Consider the following 25,255-nt stretch of genomic DNA (forward strand, 5'->3'; position numbering starts at 1 on the left):
TATAAAAATATGGCTAATCTTTGAACAGTTCTTTTTCTTATCTTATTAAACACCTCTCCATGGCGGAGAGCTCTCAGATGTGAACAATCACAGGAACTGCAAATCTCTCAAGAAACTTACCATTATCTGAGGGAATTCAATAGAAATGTGGAAAGGGGGATCATAAAACATTTATATAAATAAAACTTGAGATGCAAACAGGAAGGTTTTTGATACACCATTACGACCAATTCCTACACACAACGTAAAACACACAACTTTAAAAAAAACGTCAGTCTAGAAAGAAAGAAAAACTATTCAAGTTTTGTGACAAGCAATATAAGTTCAACAGAAATCTTTTGAGTACATTAAAATATATATCACATGAAAGTTTTAAATGTAATCATTATAAAACCTTGAAGTTCAGTAGACTTTCTTCCACAGCCACTGAAGGTGACCTCATATCTGCAGTTCACCACCACCTCCACCTGTATCCAAAGGGTGAAAATAGTCTTTGGCTTATTCCTAGCGGTCTAAAACTTCACAATCATCTCCACTGTCTTGTTCAAATTCACGATGAGGTAACTGCTCCCATAACATGCCATAAAATTATCAACTATTTTCATGGACTCAGCATCTTGTCCATCACTAATACACCACCAAACTGCACAGACATCCAAGAATTTCTGAAGGTAACAGGACTCTCAAGCTGTAATTGTAAGTAAAGAATCTGAGATGTAAAAAAGAAACCATGAAAGCGCAGTCCCCTGTGGTGAAAGTGAGCTCGCTAAAGCAGATAAATGATCTTTCATCCTCATCCATCTTCAGCTGTTCTCCACAGGGCCACAAAAGACGCATTAATGGAAAGTGTCACATACAAATATTTAATCTCCAGTATTAGTCCTCAGAGAAGAAGTCGGCAAATGGGTCGTCCTCTACAGCGGCAACGTTAGGCTCTTCTGTAATAGGGATCTGCTCCTTGACTTGTTCGCTTTTGGGCATGAGCTTTCTTCCAGACTAAAATAAATAGTTTATAACAGAAAATTTACTTACGGAGAAACACATTTATTAATTTTTTTAGGTTTATACAAGTTAACCTAGCTTTTTTAATTTGACAAGCTTGATTCCCTTTTTTTTTTTTTTTTAAATCAGTTTGCACTGCTCCAAGCTTGTGATAGATACAACCTACTCAATATTAAGGTGTATATCCGCCACAGAGTTTAGGACATGATAAATGATAAACCCTTTTAATGAAATACTGATGGGACAAAATGTTGAATGTATTCATTTTTAAATGACTCACAATTTTCTTGAAGTATCCAAGAGCTCTTTGTCTACATTTGTTTATCTTTTCTTGCTCTTTCTCCTTCTCCAATTTCAGTTTTTCTTCCCGCAGCCTGGATAAAAAATGACATACATAAAGAGAAAAGGTTTTTTATGTAAAATATTCTTCTGAAAAGTCTTTCAAAAACTAAGCTAATCTATAACATTTAAAAGTATTTCCAATCTATTGCCTCTGTGTAAAAAAAGGAAAGAAAAAAATAGTATTGGCTGACATGCACCATATACTCTAATATACTACAATAAAACACCACAAGAGATGATTGACAGCTAGTGTGACGAACCTTGACTTCCTCTCGTTGTCTTTGACACACCACATTGGCTGGGCTATTTCTTCTGGTATGTTTTCAACTTGCTGCAGCAACACAGTCATGCGATGCTCAACCCTGCACAGCTTTTCCAGGGTGCTTAGGTTGGTTAAGTTACTGTCAGCACAGCTGGAATATACTTCTCTCACCTTCTTACCCAGAGCAGCCAGCAAAATATCCTGGAAGCAGGAAGATTGTTGAAAGAGGAGGAATTCAGCATACTTTCTGTTATTTACTGATTAGCTGCTATCTCATAAGTCCACTTGATGCAGCTAAGTTAAACCTTTGTGTACACTCTGCCTTCTTACATGGTCCTCTGTTTTTAATGAGTCTTTGAGTTGAACCATCATTTTCATCATGGCAGTTCTCTTCTCTTCTCCTTTAATTCTCTCCTTTATGTAATTCTCCTGCATTGTTAGCTTCTCTTCATCATCTTTCCTTCACACAAAAGAGAAATTAGCATTTATTTATTTATTTATTTTCCTGTGTTGTCATTTATCTTCTATTTTTATTTACATTCTCCTTATCTGTTTTTCTTTGTTCTTTTCTTTTTCAAGTATTGACATCAATCTGTCTAGCACAGCTATTCAAATAGCACCTTTGGAAACTCACATTTTATTTATGGTGATCTCAATGGTGTCCTCCAGCACCTTATCCACCTCTGTGGAGTTGTGAATCAGAGACAGGACCTGATCCGTCAGCTCCATCATCAGATCCATCACCTGCTGGGGATCAGAGAAGTATAGCTCCAGCTTCTCCTGAACAAAAGAGAAGTGACACCACATTGTGAGAAAACACTCAAAAGGAGTAGACAGGCTGATTTAAAGAATTTATATTATAAATTTAAGAAAGCTGACCTCATTTTCATCACAGCCTCTTTCCACATCAGGCTCCATGACCCTGAAAGGTCAAATAAATAAGGTTTAGGAAGAATAAACATGCAGACACGTGTATGGAGATTGTTTGGCACATATGTCGCTTTCTCAAACAACATGTTTAAAATTATAGTTAAAAAAATCTTCAACATAAAGAAAATTAACTAAAAGTGTTCACTGAAATACAATAAAGCCTTTAAAGTACACTGTATACATATGAGATTGTAATTGGGTAAATATGACATTTAGCTAGATGCATATTAATCTACTAAATAACTGAACCTAATTGGAATTATTGAGTTAAGATGCAGCACTTAAGAGTATAATTGTGCTCTAATGTGCACAAAGATTTTGTTAATATGTCCCCACCCAAAGAACTAAAACTGCATTAAGTGAGTTTAAAGAATGTTTGTGAAACAAGCCCTAATATTTTTTTCAAACAAGTATAAAACAAATTTGTTATACCTGTTATGTACTATCCAGCAGTGCATACAAGTAAAGATAAATAGAATAGCTATTGGATTTATAAAGACATTTTCCCAGGAAAGAGTGATAAAAGATTTACTTTTTTTTCAATCAATTCAAATCAGTAATTGAGGTCTACTGATTGTGTTATTCTTTTCTTACACTGTGTCACTGTGACATGAAGGCAGCATGGGGTCTACGATGGAAGACAGTGCTCTCTCTGGGCAGGACACCAAACCAGTCTCCACACCTGTGTGAACTTTGACACTATCTTTTAAGAACAATTTAAGGACATCTGGTGCCTATTAATACAGTTTTACACCAAAATATTGCACTTAGATCATTTTAAAGTGTATAAACCCAACAATCTGCAATCCCTGCTGATCTGCGCTGAAGCTATAAAATACATCCTCTACAATCATTTTACATGAGACTGAAAGCCGACTGAGCACTTTCCATTGCACTCAAAAACCAAGAAATTAGCAGGTGTTTGAAAAAAAAAAGAGGCTTAATTTGTGTTGACTCCCTGAATTTATAACACTTACTCTTGCTAACTGTAGTTGTTTCAAGCTCAGACTTCTGCTCCTTTTGGGCATCTTCAGCTTTCAAAGTCTTTTCTTCTTGTGCTTTGTGCCACTCTGAAGGCGACAGCTTGGATAAGATGGTTCCATACCACATATATTGATTCAGGGCATCCTCAGTCTTGTCTAGCTCTCTGTGAAGAGGAAAGACCTGGCTTAGAACCACAAGCTAATGTTCAAAAGCAGAATAGTCATTGCACAATATCACCATCTAAATTTCTCACTTATTAGTTATTATTTTCATACCTTTGTAATGGCAGTCTTTCTTCAAGTAGTGTTTTAATCATAGCACTGGTCTCCTGTATTTCCTTACACACTTTTTCAAAACTGTTATCCAAGATACATTACAATTATTGAAAGTCTACAAATAGAAAATCTTTTAGTCACTCTTTGGATGTATTAACAAAAAATTAAAAAATGCTTACAGGATTTTAGATTCTTCAGGTTTCCTCTCAATACTTGCAAGGGTTTCATCCAGGATGTTACTTTTTGAGTCGCTGCTTTCTTGAAGCAGAGCCATTTCTTTTTCCTTTGAATTGATGTCTATTTCTATCTCCATAATATTGGCCATTTGCATTTTTATGCATGACTGAGTATAACAGGATATCAGTAAAAATAACATTATTGATAATTGGTAAAGTAACAAGTTCAACATAATCAACACAATACCAAAAAATAAAAGAAACTACAAGTTAAAATTTTACTTGATTCAAGTCCCTTTCAGCTCCCGAGGGTGTAAGTAATCAGAAATTACTGTGAGAAACTGTGAGCATGTATGGTTGTTTTTGTGTGCCTCAGTTTTGGTCGTCTGATGGACTGGAAACATATCCTGGGTGTACCCTGTCTCTCTCCCAAGGGCAACTAAAGAAGCTAAAAGTGTTTTTATAGTACTTTTATGTATCATACAGTTGTAGTTTACTTCGTGGGCACTAGGTTGCACCTCATATTTACAAAAAAGGCTGAAACAGAAACTGTTTATAAAATGTAATAAAAAAAATTAAAAAACGAACTTGGTTTGCATATTGAATTTTTTCTACCTTTAGTTCTCTTTAGATATTTAATTTGATCCTGTATTGATATTTGGCTCCTGTTCAACAGTAAATAAACACTTTAAATTATATTAATAAATTTCTTATATCAGATTACCGTATGCTTGGCTATTCTTTGTGGAATTTTGCTCATTCTCTGTTTGTCTTTCTTAACAGCTCCTAAGAACATAGAAGAGATATCAAACAAAAATTGTATAGGATTTGTAGATTTAAGTCTGATCTTTGTTCTATGTCCACTCACCTTGATCACTGACAGACAACTTTACCTTCTTTCTCTTCCAGTATTTGATTAATCTGCTTTAGTGCTGGTGGTGCTGTACGTGCTATAATCGTTCAATCGTATAATTCAGTCCACTCTGTTCAAACTTCTTCCCACTCAGATCTATACAATTAACAAATGAAAGCAAATATTTTTAGTAGTTCAATGTCCACTGTGTGTGGCTCTGTAACAGCTAAAATGCAAACACATACACAAACATAATTTTCTTCTAACATCTCTCTACTTCTCTCACCAAGTACTAAAAACAAGTAGTAAAACTGAGAATTTTCATAAATAAAACAGGTTATGGCTCCCAGTTAAATGACTGACAACAATACAACTAAAAATCATCAAGCACAGCTGAATTCACTCATATTTTTCACGAATTGCATTTTTACATGTGAAAACTGACCTAGTTGTGGAGATGATTAAGACATTTTCTGTTAGTCTGCCATTATATTGCAGAGTAAAAAATAAAAAAGTTGCTGTGTAACTGTTCTAAATTTAAATATGAAATGAAAATTTAAAAAATACTTTTTTAATCCCATAAGGAAATCACAATGTTTTAGTAGGGTTGTTTGTTTGTTCGTTTTAATAAAAGCAATAATACACATGTGGACAAAATTGTTGGTACCCTTAGGTTAATGAAAGAAAAACTCACAATGGTCACAGAAATAACTTGAATCTGACAAAACTAATAATAAATAAAAATTCTATGAAATTTAACCAATGAAAGTCAGACATTGCTTTTCAACCATGCTTCAACAGAATTATTTAAAAAAAATAAACTCTTGAAACAGGCCAGGATTAAAAATGATGGTAACCTTAACTTAATATTTTGTTGCACAACCTTTTGAGGCAATCACTGCAATCAGTCAATTCCTGTAACTGTCTGTGAGACTTCTGCACCTCTCAGTAGATATGTTGGCCCACTCCTCATAAGCAAACTGCTCCGGTTGTCTCAGGTTTGAAGGGTGCCTTTTCCAGACGGCATGTTTCAGCTCCTTCCAAAGATGTTCAATAGGATTTAGGTCAGGGTTCATAGAAGACAACTTAAGAATAGTCCAGTGTTTTCCTCTTAGCCATTCTTGGGTGTTTTTAGCTATGTTTTGGGTCACTGTCCTGTTTCATGAGTTTTTCATTCGAAAAAGATTTTGTTTTGTTTTGGAGGGTGGTGGCTGCTGGCAGGAGTGATCTCTGGTACTTTTCTGTCTTACACTGGACTTGAAGAAGCCTCACACTGAACACACTCTGTTTTTTTCTTTCCTGTGTTGTGTAGATGATGTGAAGAATCGTCCATTATTTTCAGCAGCTTGTGCAACATTCTTTTCTGGACAATCAGCCCCACCGGCTTCAGAATTATCACCACCACAGATCCAGGCTTCTTGATCAGTTTGTTCATTCTCTTTAAGTCTCTGGCTCTGATGCTGCTGCACCAACAGATGGTTGCAAAGCTGATTGCACTTTCCACAACAGACTTATAGAAGATATGCAACATATTGGTGCAGACATTGCATGATCTTAGCATCCTTAAGAAGTAAAGTCTACTTTGTCCTTCTTGTTGATGTTTCTGCGTCGCATTTCCAGTCTAGTCTGTTGTCCAACTAAACTCCAAGGTACTTGTATTCCTCCACTACCTACACCTCTTCTCCCAGGATGTAAATGGTGTTTGGTTACATTGTTCCCCCTGAAGTCAATAAACATCTCTTTTGGTTGTATTCAAAATGAGGTGATTGTTTCTGCACCATCTCAGTCTGCACCACCAATTTCCCTTTGGCATTATTAACTATTTTTCTTTTCATCTCAAAAACTGGCTGACAGTTCTCTGTTCTTGGCTTCTTGTCCATCACTGATACACCCCACAACTCATCAGGGAATTTCTGCAGATGACAGTGCTCAGAGTTGTATTGGAAGTCTAAGGTGTAAAGTATGAAGAGAAATGGTGAGAGTACAGTCCCTTGTGGTGCTCCAGTGCTGCTGATCACCATACCAGAAATACAATCTTTCAGACTCACAAACTGAGGTCTCTCCAGTTGTTTCTTCACCTGACTGCAGGAGGCAGGCAGGCTTGAGGTAGAGGCAGAGGAGGTCTCAGTCTGTTTTGTTGTGGAGGGAGATGAGGCTGTGTTAAGGTCAGTGACTGAGCTGCACAGTGACAAAGTGGAGCTGTGACAGAAAAGCTGTGGGGCAAAGGGTGTGTGGTGTTGTTGAATGATGTTCTGAACTGAACCTATTAAATAACATATTCAGCTCATTAGCTATGTCCAGACCTCCATCAGTCATCTCAGTAACTTAAAGCCAGTGAACTTTTTCATTCCTGACCACATATCCCTCATGTTATGTTGGAGCTGACTTTCTAACTTTTCCTGTAGTCCTCCTTGCACTTCTTTATTTTTGTCTTTGCATTGTCTTCAGTAACTCCCTGTCTCCCTCCCTGAATGCTTTCTTTTTTATGTTTAGCAGCTTTTTAAGTCACTGATGATCCAGGATTTGTTACTGGGAAAGCATCTCACTGTTCTTGTTAGGATGATGCTGTCCACACAGAAACTGATATAATCTGTCACAGACTCAGTCATGGCACTGATGTCCTCTCCATGTGGTTCACAGAGAACATCCTCTCAGAGCATCTTCAGCTTCTTTACACCTGGTTTAATAATCTGTGTGACGACTGGTTGTTGCTGAATGATGTGTTTGTAGATGGAGGTGAGAAGAACCAGATTATGGTCAGTTCCACCTCCTTTTAACTTTCTGCTGACTGTCCCGTTGCATTTTGTATTCTTTTTAAACTCTTGTTAGCAATTGTATCTAAAAATAAATGAATAAATAAATAAATAAATAAAACAGTATGGGCGAACCCTCTACAGTTTGCTGCCATCGTACGACGCATTCTAGAGCGAAATGGAAATATCAAATATCAATCAGTGAATAACAGTTACAACATTACTTTTTGAGAAATGTCTAGTAATGTGTACAAAGACACTTAAAGTCAGCGTGTCCCAAGTATAAAATGGAGCTACCTTTAACTAGCATCATAGTTAGCCTCTGTTAGCCTAGCCATGCTAGCTGGTCATGTTGGTCAGTAATGAGTGCTAGAGAACAAACAACCTACATTATACAACAAGCATAATAAATAAATAAAATACCCTTTCTGTCACTTGATATTGCTAAAATAATAAGAACTCTGACCTTATTCTTTGTCCCTCTTCAGCTTCATTACAGTCCAGGCAAATGTTGAAATTTAAAGAATCGTCATGGTTACGGCTCTCTTGTTCAGTTGTTTGTGTTTTGTTTTTTCCCCTTACCCAATTTCAGGACCATTGTGACTAACGCGTTTTTGTTTTTGTTTTTTGTTTTTTTTTTTGTTTGTTTTTTTGTTTGCTTTTGTTTGTTTTACTGTGTGTGTGTGTTTGTTTGTTTTTTTTTTTTTTTTTGGTGGGGGGGCCTGAGAAAGCCTGACTTTCACTACTGTTTGTTTCAGTTGGCACCAACTTTTGCGAAATTGCGATTCATTCAATGAATGAAAAATACCTCAATCGTTCATGTAGAATCAAAGATTAAGATTTAGCATGTTAATTATAACAGTTCTGTTACATTTAAAGAACTCCATGTTAATTTCACATAATACTAAAAAATACTTGAAATTAAAGTTGATTAAATAAAGTTGAAGAAAAAAAACTGAGACTGGGGAGAGAACAGAGGGGTCGATAGTATGTCTCCCACTTCTTTCACAGCCAAGGTGGGTCATTTAGTTCGTCTGATGGAAAGTTGTGCAAAATCAGCTTGTTGTCTCTTCTAAACTTTGTATATAAATTCATCATTAATTTTTTAAATTGCGATTAATTGCATGACATGTTGCGAAAATGAAAGTAAATGCGGTAAATTTTGGTGTACAAACACTACATCAGGGGTCTCCAACCTGCAACTCTGGAAAGTGTCTCTCTGGACCTTCCACAATGCCTCTAAATACGTGGCTAACTATCTTTCTTGTCATTAGGTTGGAAACCAGGGACTTTTTTTTTTTTTTTTTTTTTTTACATAATTTTCCACAAATATCCCTTAGAAAAAGTCTGTCTATCCTCTTTTTATCAAGGTTTTATGTTTTTCTTTATTTTAAAACCTGACAATGGAAATAAAAATGTGGTTCTTCAAAAGTAACAAATATCTTATGGTGGCTCTTCATTAAAAAAAATATATATATATATATTAAGTTGCCTTTTAGCATCTTTTGTGGCATCACAAGTAAGAATAACCAAAAAAAAAAAAAAAAAAGAAAAAAAGATAAAACACTCAATGGCAAACATTTTTGTTAAAATGCAATGGTATCACTTTCCTTTCCCATCTCATTCCTGAAGTTAGGAACAACAAATGTGAATTGTTTGACCAAAGATTGTAACTGCAAGTGAACTTCCATGTAATATATTTTCAAATGTAGGTGGAAGTCATGTGTACCAATGTCCCATACTTCTCTTATTAGTACTATAATTATCATTCTCCTTAAGTTTTGATGTTCTGTCCTTACACGGCAAGTTTGTTTTAGTGTACTGTTATTTTTCCCTTTAGAATCACGGATTTTACGGTTTTTAGTCTATCATATATTTGTAAAACCTGATCCCAAATACAAATACATCTGCCTGTCATCTTAGACCTGACATGACAAGTGCTCTTCACTGTGTTTCATTGTGAAACTTCTTGCTTGGTAGTGTTACAGACTTTGGAGTTTTTCCAAACAGGTTTTAATATACTAAAATCATGTGACAGCTATTACACAGATGGACTTAACTGATTATGTGAGTTCTGAAGGGCAGCACCAAGTCATATTCAATATATATTTTACTTTACTCTAAGGATGTTAGTTTGCTGTTTGACTGTGATGTTTGTAAAAGTGCTTTATAAATAAATTTGACCTTGATCTCCAGTTTCATTTTGGGTCTGCTCCCTTTCTTCAGATCCATACAAGGTGTTATTGCAAAATTGAGGAGTTAACTTTAAGGCCATGACCAATAAAGATTACATGGTTATAGGTGGATTAAACAATGTATCTGTAAAACAAGCAATTTTCACGTGTGTTATTGGTTAATGGTAGTGATTATAAAGATTTAAGCCCCGATATCTGGGTTACACTAGCCCCCCCACCCCCACCCTCAATCCAGATTGTGCCATCTGTGAGAAAAGTATGTGTGCTGGTGTATGTGTGTGTGTGTGTGTGTGTGTGTGTAAAGCTTTCAGATCAAATTGTGAGTGTCTCATTTAATTATTAATCCAGGTCGAACTGGTGTTCTGCTGTTTATGAAAGGTTGGTAACAAGAATTTAATTTTCCTTTTAGTCTTTAAGATTAAATTAACAAGCAATTTTTGTCATTTTCTGAGGAGTCCCAAATATCTATCCATCCATTTTCTATAGGCCACAACATATTCCAAATCAGGGTCGTGAGGGAGACTGAAATATAAATTATTTAATAAAGAAAGATCATTCCTGATCAATGCATGAATCACTTATTAAAATACTCTATAAACTCTGATTTAAGCTGACTTTTATTTTTATTTTTTTTTTTATTTTTATATCTAAAATGAAGGGGTTTTACCATTTAACCTCAAGGTGAGAGAATGCTGCTAATGATTTATATTCTCTAAAAATAGTACTAATACATCCTGAAATAAAACAGTGGATGTGAAACGGTCAGGCTGAGCTACTGTGATTGGATGGTAGGAGTAAATCTGCTGGGTAAATCCCTTCATGGCTCAGGCTGTGATTTGGACCCAGGGATTTGTTTTCAGAGTGAATTGCACTCTTCAGACATGACTGTCCGTGTTCAACCTAGCAGGAAGTCATCATATAGTCTCTGTTTTAAATTAAACTTGCATGCGTGCACGACTTTGACAGCCTCTTCTCTGTGTGCTGACGTGAAAGAGCGACGTACGTTGGCCAAACGGACAAACTGACCTACAGGAAACTCTGAGCCCACTTAAACCCGACCGTGGAACTGTCCGGTGCAGCCGCTGGTAGGCAATATTTTTATGTAATTGTAGTTCTTCTGAGTATCATTTTTGCAAAAAGATACTTGCTATTAAGTGTTCAAACTTAGTGACAAAAAACAATTTACTTACAACTTACTAATGGCTATAAAGTAGGATAATGCAGAGGCTTTGAATATGTTACAATACAAGTTGAAACCCCAAGACTAAAAGAAAAAAAGAAAAGAAAGAAGGGACGCAGTGTAAAATATTAATAAATGCAAAACACCAAATGCCATGCAGGACTGTAGCTGCTCAACAGGCCTGGGTCTTCTCAATTGGTCAAAAATCTGGAGTGCAGGCAGACCAACCCAGCAGCAGGACTCTTCTTCCACAAAGTTTTGCTGCTGTAGATACAGCATTTGGTTTAACATAAACTGCTCAAAACCTTAAGCAATGATAATGCTTTTGCAGATGTTGAAGTTGCCAATTCTATAGACATTTATGCTAATCCATACCCCCAGAAATGTAAATAATGGCCCAGCTTTTGTTGAGAGAATGCAACATTCTTCACATTTTTATTTCTGAGAGACTCTGTCTCTTTAAGGTGCTCTTTTTAAATATTCAGTCATGATAATGATCTCTAAATAAGCTAGTTGCAACATATTCCAGCTGTTTTTTTGTTTTAGTACTATTCATTTTTTAAGTTTTTTGTTGGGTTGTGCTCTATACCCTATATTTTAAGATGTGTTAATAACATTAATATCTTAAGGATATAGTTAAATGCCTAATTTTCAACATTTGAATCTATATAAAAATGTGTGATTTGTTTGATATATACTCTAATGTTAAGGCAGAAGATCACATTTTTAATACAACCACAAGAAATAGTTACATGGTTACAGTAACAGCCTGAATTGTCAATGAAGTACAAGTAATCTAAAGTTTATGTATGAACCCATGAGGCTTCAGCTAAGTTTGAAAGATAAAGTAGCCATTTTACCATATATATGTGTATTGTATATCTGATATTTGTTAAAAAGAGTTTACATGTACCTGCTGAGCAGCAGATGTGTGCTAATGCAAAGTGCACAACTTTAATACAAAGCTTTTTAATATATACATCATGCCACGTAAAATCTGTTGGCTGTAAACAGCGTTAAAGCACATGATTTATTTTTAATTGAAATCGTAATAGTGACAGAAGTGCTGTGAAGAAATCTAAATGAATTGTTTTATTTCAAAGGAAAAACAAACTACTTAGCTGTAGTTGTGGAGTCAACTAAAGAATGTCGACATACAAAATATATCTAATAAATGAGAAATGGATCCTTGCGTTTGTAAGCTTGTTATAGTTCATAATTGTACTAAAATGTTAATTTGGTGTTGGTGTCACAGCTCCAAATTTTGTCTCTCATTGTGTGCAAAGCTTTTCCATCCTGCATGCTGTAAGAGACAACATCATTTTTAAAAACCATTTTATAAAACAATGTAAATTGAATCACAGATTTACCAAAACAAATTGCTACATTTGTTCTCTTCACTTTTAATTTTTTAAAATGAGCTTGCTGAATAAAATAACTGCAGGGCATGTTGAATGCTTACAGAAATGTCAATAGTAGTACCACTTTGATAGTTAGTGATAATTTGGAACAATCAACAACAAATGGCCCAATTTACAACACATCATAACATTAAAACCAGTGGTGTAAACACCACGAATACTGTGAATACTATCAATACGTGAATGCTTTGAGTACGAGTAGCCTAATAAGAATAAATTCATATAGCACGTTTCATTAAGTGCTGTAAAAGAATAAAAAACACCACACTCATGTTAAGTCATTATCCTGAACTTTGATTGCCGCTGCTATAATTTTATGAATGGAGGTTTAAGGTGTTAATTATTCTACTCTGCAGATTGCAGGATCTGGTGAGCTGCCAGCTGTGTCCTCTGCCCCACAGCAGGTGCAGCTGTCGAGATGTGAGGAACAGTCATGCCTCTTGTCAAGAGAAACATTGAACCTCGGCACCTGTGCCATGGTGCCGTGCCTGATGGGATTGGCAATGAACTGGAATGTGTAACCAACAACACACTGTCCGCCATCATTCGTCAGCTCAGTAGTCTGAGTAAGATCACATATACCCAAATGAGATGTTCACATGCCTCTTTAGTCTGAGAACAGTAGCTGGAAAGCTGAATATAAAGTTTTCTTACACAAACTGTATTTGAAGCATTGCCACTGATAGCAAAAAAAAAAAAAAAAAGACACAAAAAGCCTCAAGCTGTTTGTGTCTCCTTTTTGTCAAATCAAATTTCACATATTTTCATGATACAGCTGATAAATTTGCCTTGTGCCTTTAGTTATAAAGAAAAAGCTAACTTATAAATCAGTAATCATACTACATACTCATAATATATTTAAAAGCAACATTAATCTATAATCTATTATGCTTTCTAGTTTTTTAGTCCATATGGAGAATCATTTCAGGTCATCTACAGCAAAGCAGTGCATTATGTTATAAATTTGCTGGGTTGCTGGGCTAACACTGGGCTGAATGTTTAATTTAGTGTTTTATCTATAGAAGGGAGAGCATACGTTTGTATTTCTGTTATGAAGAGTGCTGCTTTAAAATATTTGAATCTGAAACATCTGAAACTGGAGCATTTTTTTTCTCCAGGACATCTGGACCGCAGATTCTCTGATCAGTGTGTGTGTGTGTGTGTGCATGTGAATGTGTGTTTGAATTCCCCTGCCTGTGGATTTAGTGAAGTAACAGAGGCTTAGAGCTTACGGTAAAGCTTCATACGAATGTCAGATAAGACGAAGAGTTGGTAGGTGGAAGCACAAACACAGGCAGCCTAATGACAGCTTCCACATTAAGTGGATCAGAGCTGCTGTAATGTGCAGCAAGTAAGCACTTAATGGTAGAGCATAATCCAGAGGAATAATCCAGAATGCACAAAACAGTTGAAGTCAGAAAAAGGTGTGTTTAAGGATGTTGATGTTGTTTACTGCTATTTGTTTAATTGTTTTGCATTCATGCATTCAGGGAAGCTTGAGCCTATCCCAGCAATTAGCAGGCCAGAGACAGGATACAACCTGGACAGGTCATCAGGGCCAACATAGAGACACAAACAACCATTTACGCCCACACTCACTCCTAGGGAGAATTTAGAGTGACCATGTCTTCGGACTGTGGGAGGAAGCTCTCTACCTAGAGAGCAAAATTCTCCCTTTTTTTCTTTACCATAAGATTTGGTCCACTTTATACGATTTTCTTTTTTCTTATGGCCTTTCTTCTGGTTACAGGTAAACAGGCAGAAAATGTTTTTGGGGAACTTTTCAATGAGGCCAACACATTTTATGTGCGTGCAAACTCTCTCCAGGACCGGATCGACCGCTTGGCGGTCAAAGTCACACAGCTGGACTCCAGCGTGGAAGAGGGTTAGTTCACTGGAAAAACCATCTGTTTGTTAATTTATTAGTCTACTTTGCTGTTTACTCTCAGGTGCTTTAAATGAATCTTTAATCCCATGTATTTCTGTCTCACAGTCTCTCTTCAGGACATAAACATGAGAAAAGCATTTAGAAGCTCTACTGTCCAAGACCAGCAGGTGTTATCCAGGGGCAGCACTCCTAACTCTGTAGCTGACATGTACAACAGCAGTGACAGGCCTCCCCCTCTCAGCAACCTCACAGCTTACAGGTGCCAAATGGTTTTTAATTCAAACATCAAGCCACTTTTCATTTTCAGTTATAGCATCATGTTGCTGATGGTTTTTGTTAAATACAGAGAGGATTCTATTGATGCGATGAAATTCTACTCTGACCCATCGTACTTTTTTGACTTGTGGAAAGAGAAGATGCTTCAGGACACTGAGGATAAGAGAAAAGAAAGGCGAAGGCAAAGGGTGAGAGCACAATCCTCTTTACTTCTCTATGCTCATGTGTTTATTCATCAAGTGCTTCTTCATTCTTTCGCCTCTCCACCCCCCTTCTCTCAGGAACAGAAACGATGTGTGGAGAGCAGCACGCTTCAGCGTGAGGTAAAGAAGGTGAGAAAGGCTCGAAACCGCAGACAAGAGTGGAACATGATGGCTTTTGATAAAGAACTTCGTCCAGATCATCGCCATCCACAGACTCTTCGACGGGGAGCATCATCAGAGGGCTCACTCTCACCGGATGGCAGGTAAGTGCTTTTTTGTTTGTTTTTTTTTTCTTTTTGTTTTTCATTTCACAGAGAGTTTTATCTAGTGTGTGAAATGTTTTGTTATTACTCAGGTGTGTTTACAATAAAAATGTCAAAATTAAATTAATTATTATCTGGATGGTCATGATGCTCAGTGTTCTGTCCACTTTTGGTCTGTAGCTGCAGAAATGTCATTTGTTGATACTGATGTATAGAACGTGTAGTTAATTATAAGAGCAATGTGAGAAGAATTAAACATCTCAAGTGTGTGTTTCAGCATGTGAGAGGGCTAGATCTATTTTTATTTAAAGGACGTGATTCAGATTGTATAAATCCAAAACAAGTTGGAGGACTTTATAAATGAAAAATGTTTGGCACCTTCAAAGTGGTAAACCTGTTTGTTCTAGGCAGAGGTGTCTAGCTCCGGGCCTCGGGGGCCACAGTCCTGCAGGTTTAAAATGTTTCCCTGCCCCAGAACACCGGATTCAAATAAAATGGCTCTCCTCAACAGCTTGTTGACAAGTGTTGCCTAAAACATGTTGACCTATTAATCTGATTTAGGTGTGCAGCAGTAGGAAACATCCAAAAACTGCAGGAGAGCAGCCTTTGAGGACCAACTTTAGACACTCCTGTTCAAAGGCATCAAAATCAGGGGAAAAGAAATCAATGGAGACTTTTTCAAAGCACTGTGCATTTTACACAGCATCCCAATATTTTTTCCTTGTGTAAAGATTTTGCTTTGACTTTGTAACAACAACTTTGCCATCTGAATATGTGGATGCATTTGCATGAGATTCTCCTTGGCATTATTTATTCAGGCCTGACCTCCTGGACTACCCAATCCCTCCGGTACCTACCCAAGCTGCTTGCAACTATGCAAAATCCCATGATTACATCCCTGGAAATGCACATCCCTCACCACCTGTGGAGCATGAATACCACAGCATTGATGTCAACTATAAGAGAGTGACCTACGCCCCAGTGGAAGCTCATCCTGCAGACCGAATAAATGGTTCAGTACGTCTGCCTAAAGATTATAAGTAAGTGCATTTGTTGTTTCTAAAATCAGAAAGAGATTCAAATCTAATCAAAATTTTCCAGCTTTTGCATCATAGCTCTCATTTCTTATTGCTATCAAACAGCTCGGCCCCTCCACCTCCTGCTTCTGGTCCTTCTATTCCATCAGCCCAGACAGCCTTTGGTTTTCCTCTGGGTCCGCTACCACCAGCATCACAAAATGGAGTTTTGCATGTAGGCCCAGGGTACCCACTCCCACCAGTACCTCCTCTGGGGCCATGTATGGTCCCTCCTCCTCCAGGTCCCCCACCTCCACCTCTCCCTCCACCTTCTGGACCCTCACACAGGCCAGGACACAGTGAAGGCAGCAGAGCAGAAACTAAACCTGTAAGAGATGCCAGAAGTGACCTGCTGTCTGCTATCCGCATGGGTGAGTCAGGGTATCTGAGCAATTAAAATGAATTTGTTTCTTTATGGTAACAATCAGATAAACAAGGACATGATACTCTGAAAGTTTTTGCTTCTCTTTGCATGATCCTAAGTGTCCAAATAATGAAATATTTAACTTGATTTAAACTATATGCATCTTTATCAGGCATCCAGCTAAAAAAAGTTCAAGAACAGCAAGAACAGCAGAACAAACGGGAGCCAGTGGGGAATGACGTGGCCACCATCCTTTCCCGACGCATTGCAGTTGAATACAGTGACTCGGAGGATGACTCCGAGCTTGACGAGAATGAATGGTCAGATTGACCAAACACACGATTTCACATCTGGCTGCAGTTTTGCTTTAGGATGTCATCGAAACACCTTAAGCAGAATTGTGAATCATTCTGTTTGGCTCCATCTAGTGTCGTCTATATGTTGACTCACTGTTGCACATTGTATATTATTTATTTATTCTTACACATTAACATTTAATGTGGAAATGCTACAACTGCACAGTTTGCACTAACATACTAAATCTTGTAAGTGTTCACATCTACTGCACAGTTTGAAAACGGATGAATTGTATGATGTCAATTAGTTTTTTTTAACCCCTGTTAAATTGTGAGCCATTAGTTTCTCTAACTCTGTCATACTAACTTCATTGTTCAAATAAAAGTATTCCCCTTGGTATAAACTGACACAATAAATAGACTTTACCCATGTGCAGCAGAAGTTCAAGCCTCAGGCCTTTTTAATAGAAAACACTCTAAAAAAAAAAAAAAAAAAAAGCCTGCTATGAATATTTCATGCACTGATTGGCTGAGCTCCATGTGACTTATTTAGTTTCAGTCTTAGTATTGTGAACACTGGTTTCTTGTCACAACGTCTTGGGTAAGTGACTGCCTAGAACAGACCAAGACCATTGTAATTATATTACCAACACTTGTGCTTTTCCTACTAAGTCAAAAGTCAAAATTATGTACTGCATTAAAAGTTTATCAAGTGCAGCATTATAATGCAACATGTTTGTTGTTTTTTTTTTATTATATAATGTCATCCCCCCTTATAAACAACTCCCTATATCATATGAGCATGACTTTTTATTATTACTACCTCAATTTGCAACTGTTTCACTTTCTTACATTATGTGAAGTATTACATCTGAATGGTTTTAGATATAGTTTGATAAGCTATTGTATCATTTGTTGTGACATGTCTTTGACAATGTTGACACATTAAACCTTTTAAAAATGTACATTAATTGTGTCCTTTTAGTTTGTTTGTATCATCTTCCTTTCTTATTTTTTTTGTTTTAGCCTCAGCTCCTCTGGATACAGAAACAGGTGCTGGTATGCTATGAACTGTTTAACTAATTTCAATCAATACGAAGAATCTTTTATTATTCTTATTCTTATTCCTATTCTTATTCTTACTATTAATTATTATTATTATTGTTGTTATTATTATTTCATCCACTTGACAACAGCTATACATATATATATATATATATATATATGTATATATATATATATATATATATATATATATATATATATATATATATATATATATATATATATATATATATAAGACCTGTCACACTCCATCTATAGCTCAGGTGACCATTTTTTAGTATCACAATGATAAGTGTAATGAATAAAGATAGTCGGTGTTGGTCAAGAACCTCTATTCACTATTTTTCCTTCCACATTAAGTAGCCCTCCTTAATAGAGACAATCTATGCAACAGTATAAAGGCCATTGTTACTATCTAGCCTGAAAGAGAAATGTGTAATAAAAAAGCTTAGATCTAAATACCATATATGAGTCAAATAAGATCAAACTAGATAAACTAGGACACATTGTCCATTCATCATTGTCTGCCTGCTTATTCCTAAACCTAGTTAGCCTTTGGACAGTTAACAATTCAACAGGCTTCATTGACGTGGAAAACATGTTTTTACATTGCCAAAGCAAGAGCAACAAAGAAAAAGAAGATGATATTTATACAAAATACTGGTCAAGAATTTTTCAAGAACTTTCCGTTATGTCCAGCAGAGGTCAGCGGAGATGTGAAAACCAACGGAACTGCATCAACAGTGAAACTGGTGAAGTTTAGACGCCATGTTGGGTCCATAAAGCGCTAACTGCGTCACAGCCGAGGACGTCTCTTGAGCCACAATGGAGATGTTGTCTTCCCGTGACAGTCCGGTGTTCAGCAGGTGATTAGCACAGGGAAGCTCCTCCTCAGCCTGCAACGGCAGACACAAACCTGGACAACAGCATCTCAGTATAAGGTAAGATATTTATAGAAGTGCTTTGTGGCCTTAAGTTTGCGACAGTTTTGTTATTAACATTGGCTAAATGTTTCGTGACAAATCGTTTATGTGGCTCAACGTGTTTGTGTTGGTGATGGTGATTGCTAGAATTTGCTAGCTTGTCACCTGATCACGCACAAATCAGCTTTGCTCTTTAATGACAAACACAGTGCTACCATCTGTCCCACAAACATGTTCTCAGAAATCAGCAGTGATTTCTTGGTTAAGCTACAGTTGATGCTGGAAGCGAAACGTAGTGAAGTATTGTAACTGTAGTCGGTTTAGCTTCAGACGTTACACTGCTCGACTTGGCCATTCATTTCTCAAAGAAACCACTAGATTACTACACATTGTGGTGCTCATGTTGGAATCCTTTTCATTACTTTCTGGAAATATTAGCCTGTCCTGAAATAAAACAACAACAAAAACGAGAGAGGTATTGTGTAACGTTGGCCTTCCTATCAATAATGATGAGTTACTAAGGAGTTTGTTGTGTGTGTTTAATTGATGTTGTAAGTAGCCATGTTTCCATTAAGTCTCTCCGTGGGTTTTGCAGGACTGAAACGATCACAATGGACACTTCAAAACTTCCTAAGATCCAGGATGAGGAGAGAGAAAGCCGGTTTGGATATGTCCATGGAGTTTCTGGACCAGGTATGGTTTATTGTCCTTTTTTTTTTTTTTAGGTTGTTAGATTGTCATGTAATAAACATGTATTCTTTTCATGTAATGTCACATTATAATATTGACTTTAATGAAATTTTATTTATTTTTTCTTGAAAATCTATGAGGAAAATCTTACCAACTATAAAAGTCACATAATGCAAAAGTGATGACTTCATCTAAATATTGCCATTATTTTGTCCTTGCGTGTTGTTTTGCAGCATTGCCTACAATGATCTAATACATCCTGATATATTAGCTTTAATTATATGAACAGTTTATATATTTTATTAAATAAAAAAAAATACATATGTCCTTATTTCCTACATGATTTTTAACTCTTACATTTCTTGTTAGATTTATTTTTAGATACATTTTTGTTTTTCATTCTTGTCTTTCCAAATGTATTTAATAAACAGTGGTGACTGCTACTGCAATGGCTGGAGCTGCCATGTATGAACTGGTCCGTGTCGGTCACAGTGAGCTGGTAGGAGAAATCATCCGTTTAGAGGGTGACATGGCAACTATCCAGGTCTATGAGGAGACATGTATCCTTTCTGCTGATATGTTACGTTTCTTTATGGTTAAGCATGTAAAAAGCCATGTTTTTAATAAAACAAAATTAACATATTAAATTATGTTGAACTTATATTTCTGATATTCACCTTATAGAAGGTGGTGTGGCAAAGACTTTGTGGTTTGTTTTGTTTCCCCTAACTTTATGCCCGCAGCTGGTGTGTCTGTTGGTGACCCTGTCCTACGAACAGGAAAACCTCTCTCTGTAGAGCTGGGACCAGGTATCATGGGCTCCATCTTTGATGGTATCCAACGTCCACTGAAAGACATTAATGACCTCACTGAAAGTATCTACATCCCAAGAGGAGTTAACATTGGTGCTCTTAACAGAGACATCAAATGGGAGTTTTCTCCTGGCCAGAACCTTCGGGTAAGAAGTTTTCATTGTAATGTGCATTTTAATTTCTACTTCTCTATTGGACCTGACTCATTTCCCATTTTTCCCTCTCCAGGTTGGCAGTCACATAACAGGTGGAGATATTTATGGCATGGTGTTTGAAAACTCCTTAATCAAGCACAAGCTAATGCTTCCACCCCGCAACAGAGGCACCGTCACGTATGTGGCTCCACCAGGGAACTACGACATTTCTGTGAGTGTTGCTCCTAAAGCAGACCGCTCTTGTAGTTGGTAAAAACTTTAAATGGATTTTCAATCTTTTTACTTTCAGGATGTGGTTCTTGAGCTTGAATTTGAAGGCATAAAGGAAAAGTTCACCATGATGCAGGTGTGGCCAGTACGACAAGTCCGCCCAGTAACAGAGAAACTACCTGCTAACCACCCACTGCTGACTGGTCAGAGAGTTCTCGATGCACTTTTTCCGTGAGTATTTCTCCCAAGACCAGAGATTGCACTCATTTTCATTCATCATTATGGCTGGTTTTCAGTTGTGAATGTTTACATATGTGGAGTCAGTGGTTTATGCTGTGTGCTAATAAAACCCTGTAATATTTATGTCCTATAGATGTGTGCAGGGGGGCACCACTGCTATACCAGGAGCCTTTGGATGTGGAAAGACTGTGATCTCACAGTCATTGTCTAAATACTCCAACAGTGATGTCATTATCTATGTCGGCTGCGGAGAACGTGGTAATGAAATGTCTGAAGTACTGCGGGATTTTCCCGAGGTAGGTGGAAGAACGCTGAGCTTCTGACAAGTTTATAGTTGGACTGGATGTGCAAAGCAGGCTCTCTGTATGGGTCAGTTTGCAAAGATAATAACGCTTCTCATTAAATTAGATCTAAATAAAAACACAGGTTGAAAATAATTAATAGACTCTTCTATATATTATAATCCTGCCTGGTCAAAATAAAGTTAGAAAACTCTTGAGTGAAGGTTCAACCAAGACTTTGCTCACTTTTGTAGTTATGTGAGAAGTTACAGCAGGTGGAGCCAGAAGCAATAGTTTGCTGTTCAAACATACTGTTGGGGTTTTACTACCATGTCAGAGCAGGTCAACGCTAAGATTTTATTGTGTTGTTTTTTTTTTTTTTTTTTTTTTAATGCCAGTACATCTGAGCTTTTTACTAGGAGATTCAGATGAGCTCATTCTGTTTTCATGGGCTGTGTCCGAATGTCCACCCTACTCCGTAACCCCTCGTTCACTACATGGGGCTGCACTATATAGCACACTATATAGTGACTCATTCTCTTGGCAATTCGGACGCGAAGCTGCCTATTATTTTTTCCTCGCCACAAACCATGTGACTACCAGCCGTCACCACGGCAACCACAATGCGCTTCAAGATGTCATTTCAAATCCAATAAAGTTGTGTGTAAATGTTTATTTTTTTTCTTATGTTATATTTTATTCTTTATTGCATATCTATTCAATACAAATGTTTTTTCGCCTCCTTGCGCCACGTTGAGCTTCTGCCCGCAATGCATTGTGGTCTATATTCACCCGTCTAGTGACCATTGATGCTCACTACTTTTTAAGATGCATTGTGGGTAATTTTGAGTGCCCTACTTTTTTTTTCTCTGGACATTCGGACACCCTACAAAATGGCGTGACCCTATGTAGGGAGTAGGGTGCACGTTCAGACACAGTGATGGTCTTTACTAACTCTCTTATTAACAACAGCCATCATTGCTTCTGCAGGAGCTAAGGACAAATGCTTTGCTGGTTACATTAAATTGATTACATCTGATATTCTAATTCCAGTTAGTCAAATTATGCAAATGGGTATTAAAGTAGGTTTTCATAAACTTAAAGAAAGATCCTTTTCTTCGGATGTGTTTAGAGCAAAAACCATTCAGTACAAAATGAGCGTTCACATTGTATGCTAATGCTCTTCCTACTCTACAGCTTACTATGGAAGTTGATGGCAAAGTTGAAAGCATCATGAAGAGAACAGCGCTGGTTGCTAACACATCCAACATGCCTGTGGCTGCCAGAGAGGCTTCCATTTACACAGGTACCAACCACATCCAGGAACAAACTACATCTTTATTGCTGCTAGATTAATTTGTTACATAAGAAGTTTTCTTTAACTGTTATTAAATCACTGTTGGCATAAAAAAAGGCAGCATTTAGTTTTTTTTTTTTTTTGTTGTCTGGAGAATTGTTCAACCTCGCCAACTTATCTCTGCAGGGATCACGCTGTCTGAGTACTTTAGAGATATGGGCTACAATGTGAGCATGATGGCCGACTCAACATCTCGATGGGCCGAAGCTTTGAGAGAAATTTCTGGAAGACTGGCGGAAATGCCTGCTGGTGAGTTAATCTGCTACCTGAGCTAAACTTTATGTGAAGACATAGTAGACATTGTGATGAGTTGTGAATGTCGTTGCCTGTAGACAGCGGTTATCCCGCTTACCTGGGCGCCAGACTGGCCTCCTTCTATGAGCGCGCTGGACGCGTGAAATGCCTGGGGAATCCAGAGAGGGAAGGCAGCGTCAGCATTGTCGGAGCGTGAGTTGACTGTTGAACAATTCTGAGGACCTTTTATTAATTACTTCAAAATTTACTCTGGTATCATGCTTCATTCAGGTTACCCTTATCAAGCTGACTTCTTTGATATGTTAAATTCCTGTTAGTGTGTCCCCCCCTGGTGGAGACTTCTCAGATCCTGTAACTTCAGCCACACTGGGAATTGTTCAGGTTAGCAAAAAGGCCATGACTGCTCAACCTGCTATCCTGACATTTAATTTCATTCATCTTACAGTCACTATTTCCTTCTTTTGCACCTTTCTGAGTGTGTGTTAGCCTTTACGGTTTTCCTTTTGTGCAGGTCTTCTGGGGCTTGGACAAGAAGCTGGCTCAGAGAAAGCACTTCCCTTCTGTAAACTGGCTAATCAGCTACAGCAAGTACACACGAGCTCTGGATGAATATTATGATAAACATTTCCCTGAGTTTGTCCCTCTTCGTACAAAAGCTAAGGAGATTCTCCAGGAGGAAGAAGACCTGGCTGAAATTGTGCAACTTGTAGGAAAGGTGAGGTCTGATTAGCTCAGATTTGAGGCTCAGATTAGTTTAGGTTTAGAGAATATTGTCTATGTTTGAGACATTTATTGTAGATTGTAGCTAGTAAGGGCATAATATATATTTAAAATGTGGGCTCAACAATCTGTAAATATAATCTCAGTCTGTGTCTTAATTACTCTTTTTAAGGCATGTTTTCTATTTGCATACATATTAGTGGCTAGTTGATAAGTGCATTGAATGTGCAACGTATTGAGCTGTGGTTTGTTAGCATACTAATGGGGTTAATAAATCCCTAGGAATATATAAAAAACATTAAATCTTCATGTTTTCTTTTCAGGCTTCCCTTGCTGAGACTGATAAAATTACTCTGGAGGTTGCTAAACTCATCAAAGATGACTTCCTACAGCAGAACGGTTACACCCCTTACGACAGGTGACAGTGACCCTCAAAGACATTATGTTTTTTATGCATGCAAATGCTTTATGTGACTTTACTGTATAAAAGGTTTCTTTATGAATATGTTCTCATTCACCAAGCTGTGAGCCAGCAACACTTCTAAATATTAATATGTCCATGAGTTTAAATGCTGCACATCTCAGAAGTTGATGTATTTTTAGACATCGGATGATCTCGCCTAGAATTAAAAGGAAAACGTGTAGATATGGAGTCACGTGTTCTTTGACACGATTATTACACAAACGGCAAGCTTCACATTTTGTTTTATACCTGCACACAGGTTCTGCCCCTTCTACAAAACCGTTGGCATCCTCTCAAACATGATTGCATTTTATGACATGTCTCGACACGCAGTGGAGTCAACAGCTCAGAGCGACAACAAAATCACCTGGGCCATGATCAGGGAACACTTGGGAGAGATCTTGTATAAGATTAGTTCCATGAAGTTCAAGGTACACAATTATTTGCTTTGTTGGTGAAGAATATGTGTTTTGTTGTATCTTTTATTAATCAAAATAAGTAAGTTTCCCCTGCCTGATCATGTTTAATGAATTATTTAGGACCCTGTTAAAGATGGTGAGGCTAAGATTAAAGCAGACTACGCTCAGCTGCTGGAGGACATGCAGAACACCTTCCGGACCCTTGAGGAATGAGTGTCCTACCTCTTATCTCTTCTCCAAAATACCCAAACCCCAGTGCAGTGTGACATAGTGCAGAATAATTGGCCCGTGTTCTGAATGTCTGCCTCAGTCATGTGAACTCTTGTATTTCTGTGTTTACATCCCCTTTGAACATTCCATGGACCTTACAAATCATTTCATTTTGTTGATTTATTAAAGATTTTCTCAACAAATACACACATTAACACCTTGTCTCAGCCCATTGCACAGCATTTATGGATCATCTCACCATGATGTTGTGGTTGATCTCAGTGGGCCCCAATCAGAAGCTGTACTTGCACTCTACTGGCTGCAACAAAGAGTGGAAATGGATGTTTTTTTTGTCCCTCAGACTGATGCTGATAAATACAGATTACTAATCAAAAGGGGAACATGTAAATGGATAAAGGGACAGAGTATTGTGTATTCCTTGGGGGTTAAGACATTCTTCCACTTCTTACCTCTTTTGTGTGATCATGTTGTGGACTATATACTTGATATGTGAAAAATTGTGAATGAATGACTCTTAGTTTGTGTTGTTACAGATGTCTCACTATTATATTCATGGTGCATTACTGTCTCCTTGAATAAATGTAAAAATTTAAGATGACTGTCAGATTTTATCACATTTTTTATTTATATCCTTCATTTCTTTTAGTTGTCAAGAAGCCAGACTTTGTCATGTTTTTTAAGTGCTCTTTAGCAAT

At 37.2% G+C, this 25,255-nt stretch overlaps 3 protein-coding genes across 7 annotated transcripts; 2 read left to right on the forward strand and 1 right to left on the reverse strand.

Annotated features, from left to right (window-relative positions):
• Window positions 1-509: 509 nt before the first annotated feature.
• Window positions 510-8,169, reverse strand: LOC121653897 (cilia- and flagella-associated protein 100-like). 5 transcript variants are annotated; one of them, XM_042007656.1, is made up of 14 exons: window positions 8,044-8,169; window positions 4,840-4,980; window positions 4,696-4,757; window positions 3,975-4,138; window positions 3,796-3,876; window positions 3,514-3,683; window positions 3,131-3,239; window positions 2,486-2,528; window positions 2,241-2,386; window positions 1,937-2,066; window positions 1,778-1,807; window positions 1,605-1,675; window positions 1,283-1,376; window positions 510-996 (listed from the first exon to the last, which is right to left on the reverse strand). In XM_042007656.1, exons 3-14 carry the CDS (start codon window positions 4,729-4,731, stop codon window positions 877-879), a joined length of 1,194 nt encoding a protein of 397 aa, XP_041863590.1. In that variant the 5' UTR covers window positions 4,732-4,757; window positions 4,840-4,980; window positions 8,044-8,169; the 3' UTR covers window positions 510-876. The 5 variants fall into 5 exon arrangements, with proteins under 5 accessions (XP_041863590.1, XP_041863587.1, XP_041863588.1 ...); XM_042007653.1 differs by having other exon boundaries at window positions 1,605-1,807; window positions 4,696-4,754; XM_042007654.1 differs by having other exon boundaries at window positions 1,605-1,807; window positions 3,131-3,227.
• Window positions 8,170-10,639: 2,470 nt separating this feature from the next.
• On the forward strand, window positions 10,640-17,534 carry wasf3a (WASP family member 3a). Its single transcript, XM_042008560.1, has 9 exons — window positions 10,640-10,857; window positions 12,730-12,939; window positions 14,124-14,258; window positions 14,367-14,520; window positions 14,608-14,725; window positions 14,819-15,003; window positions 15,822-16,043; window positions 16,146-16,450; window positions 16,616-17,534. Exons 2-9 carry the CDS (start codon window positions 12,807-12,809, stop codon window positions 16,771-16,773), a joined length of 1,410 nt encoding a protein of 469 aa, XP_041864494.1. The 5' UTR covers window positions 10,640-10,857; window positions 12,730-12,806; the 3' UTR covers window positions 16,774-17,534.
• Window positions 17,535-18,599: 1,065 nt separating this feature from the next.
• Window positions 18,600-25,153, forward strand: LOC121653918 (V-type proton ATPase catalytic subunit A-like). The gene is made up of 15 exons (XM_042007689.1): window positions 18,600-18,745; window positions 19,323-19,420; window positions 19,849-19,977; window positions 20,161-20,375; window positions 20,458-20,595; window positions 20,674-20,825; window positions 20,968-21,130; window positions 22,313-22,421; window positions 22,599-22,721; window positions 22,805-22,919; window positions 23,045-23,108; window positions 23,239-23,442; window positions 23,771-23,865; window positions 24,170-24,341; window positions 24,450-25,153. The coding sequence occupies exons 2-15, from the start codon at window positions 19,339-19,341 to the stop codon at window positions 24,540-24,542; spliced, it is 1,854 nt and encodes a 617-aa protein (XP_041863623.1). The 5' UTR covers window positions 18,600-18,745; window positions 19,323-19,338; the 3' UTR covers window positions 24,543-25,153.
• Window positions 25,154-25,255: the final 102 nt, after the last annotated feature.

Source organism: Melanotaenia boesemani, chromosome 15 (assembly GCF_017639745.1).
Source record: "Melanotaenia boesemani isolate fMelBoe1 chromosome 15, fMelBoe1.pri, whole genome shotgun sequence".
Classification (NCBI taxonomy): Eukaryota; Metazoa; Chordata; class Actinopteri; order Atheriniformes; family Melanotaeniidae; genus Melanotaenia; species Melanotaenia boesemani.

Bases quoted from the DNA above. Each gene is read 5' to 3' on its own strand.
- wasf3a (XM_042008560.1), top strand. From the start codon at position 12,807: ATGCCTCTTGTCAAGAGAAACATTGAACCTCGGCACCTGTGCCATGGT. The intron at 14,726-14,818 runs GTGAGAGCACAA...CCCTTCTCTCAG, and splicing joins AAGAAAGGCGAAGGCAAAGG to GAACAGAAACGATGTGTGGA. The intron at 15,004-15,821 runs GTAAGTGCTTTT...TTATTTATTCAG, and splicing joins TCACTCTCACCGGATGGCAG to GCCTGACCTCCTGGACTACC.
- LOC121653918 (XM_042007689.1), top strand. From the start codon at position 19,339: ATGGACACTTCAAAACTTCCTAAGATCCAGGATGAGGAGAGAGAAAGC. The intron at 19,421-19,848 runs GTATGGTTTATT...TTTAATAAACAG, and splicing joins CCATGGAGTTTCTGGACCAG to TGGTGACTGCTACTGCAATG. The intron at 20,596-20,673 runs GTGAGTGTTGCT...TTTTACTTTCAG, and splicing joins CAGGGAACTACGACATTTCT to GATGTGGTTCTTGAGCTTGA.
- LOC121653897 (XM_042007653.1), bottom strand. From the start codon at position 4,731: ATGAGCAAAATTCCACAAAGAATAGCCAAGCATACG. The intron at 2,529-3,130 runs GTAAGAAAAGAA...TTGACCTTTCAG, and splicing joins TCATGTCACAGTGACACAGT to GGTCATGGAGCCTGATGTGG. The intron at 1,377-1,604 runs GTTCGTCACACT...TTTTTTATCCAG, and splicing joins GACAACGAGAGGAAGTCAAG to GCTGCGGGAAGAAAAACTGA.